Below are 12556 nucleotides of genomic sequence, written 5' to 3'. Positions count from 1 at the left end.
CCTCTCCCCAATTCCTCAAGGTCGCGATTGTGCATGTGTGCGCGTGCGACTCTTGCGCCGTACACAACTACGGCATCTCATTATGAATCTCCTACTTTCAGATGATTATCTCCTGCAGGACTACCCTGAGAACATCACAAATACTATTCGATCGGGACATTCTACATGCTTACGGTTTAATCGCAACGGCGATTTTCTCGCCTCAGGTCGTGTGGACGGCACGGTGGTGGTTTGGGACCTGGAGACGATGGGAGTTGCGCGCAAGCTGAGGGGACATTCTAAGAGCATCACGTCATTGAGCTGGTCAAGATGTGGCCGGTATCTTCTTTCGGCATGCCAGGGATGGAAGGCGATCCTATGGGACTTGCAGGATGGGAAGAGGTATCGCGAGGTTCGGTTTAGAGGGCCTGTGTACATTGCGGAGCTGCATCCCGTCAACCCGTGCGCCCACCCCTCTCACTCGTCTGTGCTCGTAGTATTGCTGACCCTCTGAGCAGTCACCAGTTTGTCGCCTCCATTTTTGAGGATCAGCCGTTCCTGATCGACGTGACGGACCCCGTCGATGTCAAGCATCCCTTACCTTCGAGACCAAAGCGACCCGAGAGCGATGGTGCTTCACAGAAGGAGAAGTGGGCGAAGGAAGATGCGAAGCAGATGACGACAGTCACCATCTATACTTCGACAGGAGACCACATATTGGCGGGCACCAGTAAAGGCTGGATCAATATTATCGACTCGAGCACTCTTGAAGTCATCTTTTCCAGGAAGGTTTGCACGGGCATTATCACCACCCTGCGGTTGACACAATCCGGAAAAGTCCTTCTTATGAACGCGCAAGATCGAATCATCAGGACCTTGCACGTACCGAACCTAGCTGCGCCAGACTTGGACCCCGACACGATTCAACTACCAGAGGAGCACAAATTCCAGGACGTTGTCAACAAGCTGTCTTGGAACCATGTCACGTTCAGCGCGACGGGAGAATACGTAGCAGCGTCGACGTATAACAACCACGAACTGTACATTTGGGAAAGAGGCCACGGCTCGCTAGTGCGAATGCTCGAAGGGCCCAAGGAGGAACAAGGAGTGATAGAGTGGCATCCCCACAAGGCACTCCTGGCTGCGTGTGGCCTGGAGACTGGTCGCATCAACATCTGGTCCGTAACGAGTCCACAAAAGTGGTCGGCACTGGCACCAGACTTTGTCGAGGTCGAGGAGAACGTCCAATACCAGGAAAAGGAGGACGAATTTGATATCCACCCGCAGGAGGAGCTGACCAAGCGGCGGCTGGACCTAGAGGACGAAAATGTCGATGTCTTGACCGTGGACCGACTGAATCATGATCTCGAGGAGAGCTCATTCCGCATGCCGGTCCTCTATAACCTCGGCGAGTCAGATAGCGAGGAAGAGTTCATCGCGGTTTCGGCTGGAACGATGCGGAGGCGGAGCCCGAGCGAAGCACAGGGAGACGGTGATGGCGCAGAGGACCGGGCCTCGAATAGGAAGACGGCTGCCGGAAGGGGACGAGGAAGGCGGAAAGCAGGCCAGTGAAGGCTCGGAGACAGGACGAGAAGGTTTGGAGCACAGTCTTCTAAAGATGCTAGATACCCTCAAATTTTATTATAAAGCCATTATCGTCGCCAAAGAAAGTGACAGTAGTGCGTCACGTCAAAGAAGGGCCCAGGTGGCTTTGCAAGTGTCCGGTATTTGTATATTGGAATTGAGCCACCTCAGGCCAGTCCCAATTAGTATAGTGGCTAGTATGCAGCCTTGTCACGGCTGAGACCGGAGTTCGATTCTCCGATTGGGAGCACAAGCACACTTGTCTTTTTATCCAATTCTGTAAATCTCCTCATACGGTTATCGGGCGCTGATACCTTGAACTAACCCTTGCATTAAGATATTTTTGAGCAAGGAAAGGGATCCATGTTTTTCGAAGAGTGGAATTCGCTCTGCCCATCGCATTCGTGGTTCAAAAGCGGGAGAATGGCGGCAATATTTTTTGCTTGTTCTAGGCTCTAATTTATAAAAGAGTGGCTCAGCACGCAAAGTAGGTAGAGCAATACCGTTCAGCTGTGAGCCACGCCTGTCTAAGCACTTTGGAAGGGAGTCTCACTCTCTTAAAAGCAAACACCCCGTCACAGACAGCTGTTCGAACAGGACGAAGGAAAGCACAAGGGTCGTGAGAAGCAAAAAGGATCTCCCAATCGGAGAATCGAACTCCGGTCTCAGCCGTGACAAGGCTGCATACTAGCCACTATACTAATTGGGATTTAGGACTGATGGTCGCTGCGCCCGGAACTGCGATCATGATCCTGGTGACAGGTTCACACGAGCACTGCTTCTTGCTTCAACCCTCACTCTATTGACTTTCAATCCTGTATATCTCGTAAATTAAGATCGACAGGAATGTTTAGCTTGATCAGAAATGGTTTTCATGGAACAGATGTCATTCAAGACCTATTATGCATTTCAATCGAGCTGTAGATGAGGGCTCATATCTTCACGATGTCAGCATCAATGAAATGCGACGTACGAAGTACGTGTAGCCAGTCACTTCTTCACCTTCGCAAAATTGGAATATCCCATTCATGGCTGCCCAGCCTATGACTGTCGAAATCGAGCCATGGCTGTTACTGGTCTGAGTGAAGATGATTGTATGAATGGCCAGGAGCTGCTGTTAGCTTTTTGACTCACCCGGGCAGGCAGAGCGAAGGGTGAGAGTGTGGGGGTGATGCCTGGAGCAGGTACAGATCTCTACCCGCGGACGACAAAGGCGGCTCTGTGGAAGGTGGGCTTCTGCAAGGCTGCGCTGAAATACAGGTCTCTGTTAGGTATGTCCAAGTACCCAGCTAGCTCTTTCTTGGGGAGAGGGCAGCTCTAACAATGAAAGGAGTGGCATTGTGGCCGAATCAGGATTAGCGCCATTTGGACGTGGCCAGCCGCCCTTGAATTACGAACTTTTCAGCACTCCTCCCAAGGAAATCTCGCCTCCTTCCAACAATCTCTCCACCCACGACGTCAACAACATCATCGTCGCGCGCGTCGGACATCGCGCATCGAAGGGAAATTGCATCTCCGATACCGTATACGATTTTACGAAGCTTACGAACCGATCAGTTTCGTCGCGGTCGACGAGTCGGCGACACTGGCGAGGGTGAGCAGATAACACGCGCTCCTTGGGGGCCTTGGGGCCAGGATTGGCGCTGGGGAGGACAACAAAGAGACAAAGATCCATCATCATCTGTCTTGACGAGCGGAATCTCATCAACACGTCTCTTTTCTTCGTTTCTCTACATCGACCGCTTGCGCTTTTCGTCATTTTCAGCGCGGCACACGCCCGCGCACTGACACGACCTTCCTCTGGCTTCTTCGCGCTGCCACACCTCACTTTCCTTTGAGATCGAGATCAGGATCACGCCTGTTATTTTTCATCACACAATCACCTGCCAGCATGGCGAACCTTTACTTTGCGCACTCGAGTGCGCCTCTCAAGACGATCCAGGAGATCCAGTTTGGTCTCCTGTCGCCTGAAGAGATCAAGAACATGAGCGTGGCTCATATCGTCTACCCTGAGACAATGGACGAGACGCGAACCAAGCCTCGTGACGGCGGCCTGAACGATCCTCTGCTTGGATCTGTTGATCGCCAGTTCAAGTGCAAGACTTGCACCGAGAACATGTCGGAGTGCCCTGGCCACTTTGGTCACATCGAGCTTGCCAAACCTGTCTTCCACCCGGGCTTCATCAAGAAGGTCAAGAAGGTCCTCGAGACCGTCTGCCACGGTTGCAGCAAAGTGCTGGCTGACAGGGTTAGTAATGGCACATAACACATGGCACATGATGGTTATGGCCTTTTAGATGCTGACATGACTTCATTCCAGAGCGACCCTGATTTTCTCGCAGCCGTCAAGACGAGAGATCCCAAGGTCCGATTCCAGCGCGTCTGGGAGTGTTGCAAGAAGAAGAAGCGCTGCGAGAACGAGGTCAAATCGGAGCAGGATGACGAGTTCGACCCTCTCGGAAAATCCAACAAAGAGGCTCCGCATAGCCACGGCGGCTGTGGAAATCCCCAGCCTGCTGTGCGTCAGAATGGTCTGCAGCTCTTTGCCCACACCGAGTCTGTCCAGGAAGAAGGTGGGAAGGTCAAGGACAAGAAGCAGATTACTCCGGAAGCTGCACACAACATTCTTCGTCGTATCACTGAGAGCGATCTCCGTGATATGGGCCTGAACGTCGACTACGCGCGCCCCGAGTGGATGATCATCACCGTCCTTCCCGTTCCTCCCCCTCCTGTCCGGCCCAGTATCTCCATGGACGGTACTGGCACGGGTCTTCGGAACGAGGACGACTTGACCTACAAGCTTGGTGATGTCATCCGCGCCAACGCGAATGTACGACAAGCTCTGCAGGAGGGATCCCCTGCTCATATCGCCTCCGACTTTGAGCAGCTCCTGCAGTATCACGTTGCAACTTACATGGATAACGATATTGCCGCCATTCCCCGTGCGTTGCAAAAGAGTGGCCGCCCTGTCAAAGCTATCCGTGCCCGTCTCAAGGGTAAGGAGGGTCGTCTTCGTGGAAACTTGATGGGAAAGCGTGTGGACTTCTCCGCACGTACTGTCATCACTGGCGATGCAAACATCTCTCTGGACGAAGTCGGTGTCCCCCGCAGCATCGCTCGCACGCTGACATATCCGGAAACTGTCACGCCATACAACATTGGCCGACTTCACCAGCTTGTCCAGAATGGACCCAACGAGCATCCCGGTGCCAAGTATGTCATTCGCTCCGACGGAACCAGGATCGACCTGCGGCACCATCGCCGCGCTGGCCAGATCTCCCTCGAGTACGGTTGGAAGGTCGAGCGCCACCTGATCGATGGCGACTACATCATCTTCAACCGTCAACCTTCTCTTCACAAGGAATCCATGATGGGTCACCGCGTCCGCGTTATGCCCTACTCCACCTTCCGACTGAACTTGTCAGTCACATCCCCTTACAACGCTGATTTCGACGGTGACGAAATGAACCTGCACGTACCCCAGACCGAGGAGACTCGTGCCGAGGTCAGGGAGCTGTGCATGGTTCCCCTCAACATTGTGTCTCCGCAGCGTAATGGTCCTTTGATGGGTATCGTTCAGGATACTCTCGCCGGAGCTTACAAGATCTGCCGTCGTGACGTTTTCCTCACCAAGGAGCAGGTCATGAACATCATGCTCTGGGTCCCTGAGTGGGACGGCGAAATCCCGCGACCTGCTATTCTGAAGCCCAGACCCCGTTGGACGGGTAAGCAAATTATCAGTTTGATTATCCCCGAGACGGTCAGTCTGCAGCAGGGCAAGGATGCCTCCCCGTTGACCGACGATGGAATCTGCATCCAAGGTGGCCAGCTGTTGTATGGCTTGTTGACCAAGAAGATCATTGGTGCAGCAAGTGGTGGTGTTATTCACATCTGCTACAACGAGCTGGGCCCGCAAGGTGCCATGGACTTCCTCAACGGCTGTCAGCGCGTCGTCAACTATTGGCTCCTCCACAATGGTCACAGCATCGGTATCGGTGATACGATCCCTGATAAGGCGACTATTGAGAAGGTTCAAGTACACATTGATGAGCAGAAGGACGAAGTCCGGAAGCTCACCGCTCAAGCCACGGCCAACGAACTCGAAGCGTTGCCTGGTATGAATGTGAGAGAGACTTTTGAGAACAAGGTCTCCAAGGCCTTGAACACTGCTCGTGACAAGGCAGGTACCACTACGGAGCAGAGTCTGAAGGACCTCAACAACGCTGTCACCATGGCGCGTTCCGGTTCCAAGGGCTCCTCCATCAACATTTCTCAGATGACGGCGTTGGTCGGTCAGCAGATTGTTGAGGGCAAGCGCATTCCTTTCGGGTTTAAGTACCGAACGCTCCCTCACTTCACCAAGGACGACTACTCGCCAGAGTCCCGTGGCTTCGTTGAGAACTCGTATCTTCGTGGCCTCACCCCCACCGAGTTCTTCTTCCACGCTATGGCTGGTCGTGAGGGTTTGATCGATACCGCTGTCAAGACAGCTGAGACTGGTTACATCCAACGTCGTCTTGTCAAGGCATTGGAAGATGTCAGCGCCAAATACGATGGCACCGTGCGCAACTCGCTCGGAGACATCATCCAGTTCCTCTACGGAGAAGATGGTCTCGACGCTATGAAGATCGAGAAGCAAAAGGTCGACCACTTCCTCATCTCCGACAAGGCGTTCGAGAAGCGGTACAAGCTCGACGTCATGGATGAGATGTTGCCGTATGACGTCTACGAGTCTCCGGCCGACATTGCTGGCGATGCTGATGCACAACGTCTGCTTGATGCCGAGTACGAGAAGCTGCTTGATGACCGAGCCGAGGTGCGGGTCATCAACAAGCGCAAGAAGGATGAGGACATGATGCAGCTGCCCCTCAACATCATTCGCATCATTGAGACCACGAAGAAGGTGTACGGCATTCGTGACCAGGACCGAAGCAACCTCCGCCCCCAGGATGTCATTCCTCGTGTTCAGGCCATGCTCGACTCCATGGTTATTGTCCGTGGCAACGACGAGACCTCGCTACAGGCTGACCACAGCGCAACCATTTTGTTCAAGGCGCAGCTACGCTCTCGTCTAGCATTCAAGCGAATTACGGTACAAGACCGCCTGAGCAGCATCGCCTTCAACCACATTATCGGTGAGCTTGAGTCTAGATGGGCCAAGGTTATGGTCAACGCAGGCGAGATGGTTGGTGTGCTTGCCGCCCAGTCCATCGGAGAGCCCGCTACCCAGATGACGCTGAACACCTTCCATTTCGCCGGTGTCTCTTCCAAGAACGTCACTCTTGGTGTTCCGCGTCTCAAGGAGATTCTTAATGTCGCGAGCAACATCAAGACTCCTGGTATGGTTGTCTACCTGGACGATGCCGACGGACCGCCCACCCAAGAGCGGGCGAAGGAACTGCGTAGCGTTGTAGAGCACACCAATCTTCGATCGGTCACTGCCATCACTGAGATCTACTACGATCCTGATGTTCGCGCTACAAACATTCCCGATGACATGGATATGATCGAGTCATACTTCCTCATCCCCGACGACGTCGCCACCAATCTTGACCAGCAATCACGCTGGCTGTTGCGCATTACTCTCGACCGACAAAAGATGCTCGACAAGAACCTGAGGGTCGAGGATGTCGCCAACCGCATCAAGGAGGAGTACGCACAGGATGTTGGCGTCATCTTCAGCGATAATAACGCCGAGGAGCAGGTGATCCGTATCAGAGTCGTCCGGCCAGATGATGACAAGGACGATGATAACTCTAGACCCGAGGACGATGTCATGCTGAAGCGACTCGAGGCTCATCTGCTCGACTCGCTCACCCTCCGTGGTGTTCCTGGCATCGAGCGTGCTTTCTTGAACAAGGAGGCACGGCTCGTTGAGGCGGCTGATGGCTCCCTCATTGCAATCAAGGATGACAAGCGATGTGAGGAGTGGTTCCTTGATACTCAAGGTACCTCCCTGCGTGCTGTTCTCGCCGTTGACGGCGTCGACTGCAGGCGCACTACCACGAACGACCTTCACCAGGTTGTGGATGTCTTTGGTATCGAAGGTGCGCGTATGGCGCTGCTCCTTGAGTTGACCCAAGTGCTCGCCTTTGATGGTTCTTACGTCAACCATCGCCATCTGGCCCTTCTGGTGGATGTCATGACCTACCGTGGTTCTATCGCCGCCGTCACTCGTCACGGTATCAACCGTGCGGATACTGGTGCACTGATGAGGTGTTCTTTCGAAGAGACGGTCGAGATTCTGCTCGAGGCCGCCGCCGTCGGTGAGCTTGACGACTGCCGTGGTGTCTCTGAGAACGTGATGTTGGGCCAGCTTGCCCCCATGGGTACCGGCCACTTTGAAGTGCTCCTGGATCCCGCAATGCTTGAGACGGTCATCTCGGATAACTCCCGTATGGGTCTCATGCCTGGCATGACCATCAAGGGTAACCAAGCTGAGGGCGCTGCTACTCCCTATGACACGGGCTCTCCCATGGCGGATTCTGGCTACATGAGTCTGGGATCCCCGACTGCAGGCAACTTCTCGCCCATTGTCGGCGCTGGCAACGCTACGCCCGCTGGCTTCAACACCGAGTATGGTGGCAGCGGCTTCGGCAGCCTGGGTAGCGTCAACCCCTACTCGGGCACATCGCCACGCCCGACTAGCCCTTTCAGCTCGTCCCCCACGTCTCCCTTCAGCAGCGGCTACGGAGGCTACTCACCTTCTTCTCCCTCGGCGGGCTACTCGCCTACCTCCCCACAGCTCGACATCGTTGGTCGCTACGCCGCGTCGCCCAACTTCAGCCCTTCCTCGCCCTCGTTCTCCCCCACCTCCCCGGCGCTCCGCCCCACGAGCCCGTCGAGCCCCAACTACAGCCCGACCTCGCCGAGCTACTCGCCCGCTTCCCCGTCGGCCGGCAAGCACTACAGCCCCACCTCGCCGCAGTTCAACTCGCCGACGAGCCCGTCCTACTCGCCGGCCAGCCCCAACTACAGCCCCACCTCACCCAACCTGCACGGCGCCGCGGGCGCTCTTGGCGGAGCCACCAGTCCCACCTACTCGCCGGCGTCGCCTACGTGGTCGCCGACGTCGCCGGAGGGCTATTCACCCTCGAGCCCCGTCTTCCAGCGATCGCCGGGCCAGATGCAGTCGCCTACTAGCCCGGGCTACTCGCCGACTGTAAGTTCTTTTTTTTTTTTTTTTTTTTTTTTTGAAACTGTCCAACATGTATACAAAAGTATGAGTCAACGCGCAGGAGCTAACATCTGTCCTTCCTTAGTCACCTTCATTCTCACCGAGAACGCCCGGGCGGGCTGCCGGTGGTCAAGATTCGTAGTATGTGTCACTCATGAACTGCGAGGTGGATGAGTCAACTAACATGGTTTGTCTAGCTCGCCAACATCTCCTACGAATGACTAAAGCCTAGTTGAGGCGAAGGAACGACGGATCCCCAACTTCATACGTCACAGGCCAACGAGAGGAAGTTGTTGGAAAGGGACAGTCATCAAAGATGCATCACAAGGGAAAGGACCTGATGCGAATGGGGCGGTTTGCATTCACGGCAGCATATACGCCAATACACACTTCCCAAAACACACCCAAAAAAAAAAGAGCATGAGTCGGTTTTTTCTCCCTTTTCCCACGGACGCCAAAGAGATCCTGGGGGTTTTGTTTGTACAGTATACATGGCAAAGGGGACGAAGGGAAGTGGAGTGAGAGGTTTTTTCATTTACGCAGAATAGGGGGAGGACGGTCCTCGTCCACTATTCGTTTGTCTTTTTTTGGTGGCAAAAGGGAAAGCATCTTTGCGTGCGATCATAAATCAAGACTGACGAAAAACCTTTTGCTTCTTTGACACCTGGCTGTGTCGCCTTTCTGCCCATGCGGGCCAGAGAGAGAAGGGGGAAAGCGGGCCAGGAGGGAGAGAGAGACAAAAAGCAGGGAGACAGATAGCTTCTGAATTGAAACCCTGATTAATTTGTACATGAGAGTATTACGCCGAGCAGAAGTGGCTAACAATTTGCCAACCCAGCTTTCAGCATCCTGGGCGTCTCGGAGATGACTCTTTCGGCACGATTCAGCCTCGAAATGTGACTCTCTTGGGTAGCCCAGCCTGTGACCCAAGAAAGAAAGGGGGTATGTTGGTCATGTTATCCACGAGCATGCCGGCATCGCATGTTTTCTGGGCGATCAATCCTGAATGTACGATTCAGGGATGCAAGACTTCCCAACAGTGTTGGCACTATCGAGCAGCTAAGTGCGAGTTCGGACCAGGCAATGCGGTCTACCGATAGCTTGGTCAACCATGACGACTAGCAAAAAGGCAGATTTCGACTTTCAGGGGCGTCCCCCTGGAGCGATTCGTACTTCCTCGACTGTGACAGGTCTGCGAACGAAGGGGTTCAGGGGCTTGGGCGTGACCCAGGCGATCCTCACCACTGGTTACGGTGCCAAGCCCCCTTTTTCCAAGTGATGCCGAATGACGATGCGGAAAGGCCGGCTTCAAATATCTGTCTGCCTTGGACATCGAGCCCTACCGGCGGCCCGGTATGCGGCCGGGTGGGTCCTTGGGAGAATCCGCCCGTCCGGTCGGGGCTAGGATTCAGGACGGTGAGGACGGCCTCGATGGATAGGGAAGTGGGACGTTGCTATGGCCCCCAGCAACCCCCTTTTGGCTTCTTTGGACCCCAAGGAAGGGGATGCAGATGTAGGGGTGGGTAAGTGATATGGGACACCGAAGCAAGTATCAGTACCCGACGAAGGGGTGGGTAGGCTCGGCAGGCCCGTTTAGACCAGACCTAGTGCGCTTGTTTCTGCATGCATCTAGCCAAGATGGATCAAGGCATGTTTGACTGGTCAGGCACAGAATGAAAGGTCCTAGACGCGGTGCGTAGCTGCAGATCGGGCGGCTAATTGCAGCCTGGAAACGGTCCTGGCACCGAACTCTAGCCAATCGGCGGCCCGCGAGTTGACGGGAAAGGCAAAGCGGCGCCGGGGTTTAGGTGGGGGCCTCTGCCACAAGCGGCAAACCAACGCTTGCTTCGAGTGTTGGCCCGTCTTTCGACCGCCTACGCCTCTGCATGTGGAGAGTGTTGAAGAAGTGTGAGCAGAGCAGGAGATGCCTATTGGCAATCGCAGAGAAGAAGAAAAGCATGTGAATAGTAAGGAGATAGTTGACACTTGCCGGAGCAGCCTGGTGCATGCTATGTACCAGCCAGATCGAATGCCAGTAGCACTAGACCCAGATTTGATTCTAGAGCATCTGTCGCAATGAGCTCTTGTCGGGCACGGAGGCCTCGTAGACCATAGTCAAAATTCGACCTATCAGCTTCGTAAGATTTGATGGTTGTGTGGTTGCTCTGCTTGCTCGAACGGGTTCTCATGCCATGTAACGGTGTTTGTCCATCGGAAACATCGGATATCGGTCAGTGCAGATTTGCTCGTATCTGCAGCATCTCGCTGCTGGCAGCCATCGGTATCTTCGTCGCACGAAACGGAAAACGCGCTATTCTTATGTCAACGCGGCTACCGACAGCTGTCAAACTTTAAAGCAAGACAATCGCCGAGTTTGCTCAGATATATCGGCATACAGGTGGCACAGCATTTCGCAAACCGGGATCTGTGTCTGGGTGGTAGATGTGGTAGATCAGGACGCAGTCGCTGCAGCGAGGTTCTGACGCAATGCCGTGCGGGAGTGTGCAGTGCTGCAGGATCAGCGATTCTGTGGTTGCATCGAGTGCATACATGCCAGCACAGAGAGTGGACAAGGGTTCATGCATGCTGGAGGTACGTCGGCAACGGCTGCCGCAACTCTGTACAACGGATGCACCAGAGCCACCACCAAGACCGCGAGAGCATGCAGCGGGATGCTGGATGGCCGGATTGGCCGGTTCTACCTGTCTATACAGACAAACAAAACGGTGTACAGTGTTGCGCGCATGTGATCGCTAGCGGGTAACCATAGCCTACGGCTGGTCCGGGATGAAGCAGGAGTCCACGGAAGCTGCGTGCCCTTGCCGGGCTGCAGTCATCAAGGGTTGACGGAATCTTTGCTTGCAAAATGCATCGTCTGTAATGATAGCACGCCTGCGAGGGCTATCGACCTTGCGGACAATAGAGAACGGGTCGCCTCGCGGGCCGCCTCTTGAGCCGGATGGTGTCGTCTGAGCATCTTTGCATGTCCCATTGGCCAAAGCGATTTCCGGCTCAATGGCAATCCATGACGATGATCATACTCGTGATCATTAGGGAGATGTGGGTTGGCCTCCAACAAAAGAAGGCAAACGGGTCAGTCGTACGCAAATTTGGTTGTTGGTTGGTTTGTGGTGCATCGAGTGACTCGACCAAACCTCGGAGGAGGTAGCGGTTTGAACAGGTACTTCCCAAGTTGAGTACTCCGCCAAATGGGTTCGTGGTTGCCTTGCCGTGCTTGCCCAGCAAAGAAGGTCAAGTGTGGGCAACACCACCTGCCCCGCTCCTTCTTTACAAGTAGATAGAAACGCTCGATTCCTGGTGCAAGTCGAGAAAAGGAAAGGGAGAAGGACCAAGAGTGCATGCCGTTTGATGCTTCCCTGTTTGGACGAAAAAGGCGACATGCACCCTCTCCCACGATGCCATCTCCAATTGTTCAACTTCAAGCATTTGAACAGGACCTAAATTTGCAAATTTGCAGGCCCATTCATGCCCAGGGAATGTACTTGGGGTACTGTCCTCTAGGCTGTGAACGAATAACGCCTGTCTCGTTGCATCCAGAATGACCTATTTCTTTCCTTTTTTCAGTTTTTCAATTTCTATTTCCCCCGAATGCCAACCAGCCTCGCATTCCGCCCGAGCTTCCCCCTTTTCCCCCAAAGCTTGAACCCCTGTTTGCCCCGTCATCACATGATAAAAGGTACATGCGGAACTCCGTAAGACTGAAACTTGCTAAATCGGACGCCCGTCAATTGGATTGTCTGTAAGCCCTGCCCTATTCGATCTTTGAAAAGGGGGGGGGGGGGGGGGGCCCAAAAA

General features: G+C 54.3%; 2 protein-coding genes across 2 annotated transcripts; both read left to right on the top strand.

Annotated features, from left to right (window-relative positions):
- Positions 1-82: 82 nt before the first annotated feature.
- On the top strand, positions 83-1551 carry E0L32_011218 (uncharacterized protein; the record flags this gene model as incomplete). Its single annotated transcript, XM_031133923.1, has 2 exons — positions 83-318; positions 498-1551. 2 exons carry the CDS (start codon positions 83-85, stop codon positions 1549-1551), a joined length of 1290 nt encoding a protein of 429 aa, XP_031000768.1.
- A 1903-nt stretch (positions 1552-3454) lies between these two features.
- E0L32_011217 (DNA-directed RNA polymerase II subunit RPB1) lies at positions 3455-8961 on the top strand (the record flags this gene model as incomplete). The annotated part of the gene is made up of 3 exons (XM_031133922.1): positions 3455-3811; positions 3884-8725; positions 8938-8961. The coding sequence occupies 3 exons, from the start codon at positions 3455-3457 to the stop codon at positions 8959-8961; spliced, it is 5223 nt and encodes a 1740-aa protein (XP_031000767.1).
- Between the last annotated feature and the right edge of the window lie 3595 nt (positions 8962-12556).

The sequence above is a fragment of the Thyridium curvatum genome (genome assembly GCF_004353045.1).
Source record: "Thyridium curvatum strain D216 chromosome Unknown NODE_101_length_133319_cov_86.129610, whole genome shotgun sequence".
NCBI lineage: Eukaryota > Fungi > Ascomycota > Sordariomycetes > Thyridiales > Thyridiaceae > Thyridium > Thyridium curvatum.
This window is presented reverse-complemented; position numbering and strand designations above follow the sequence as displayed.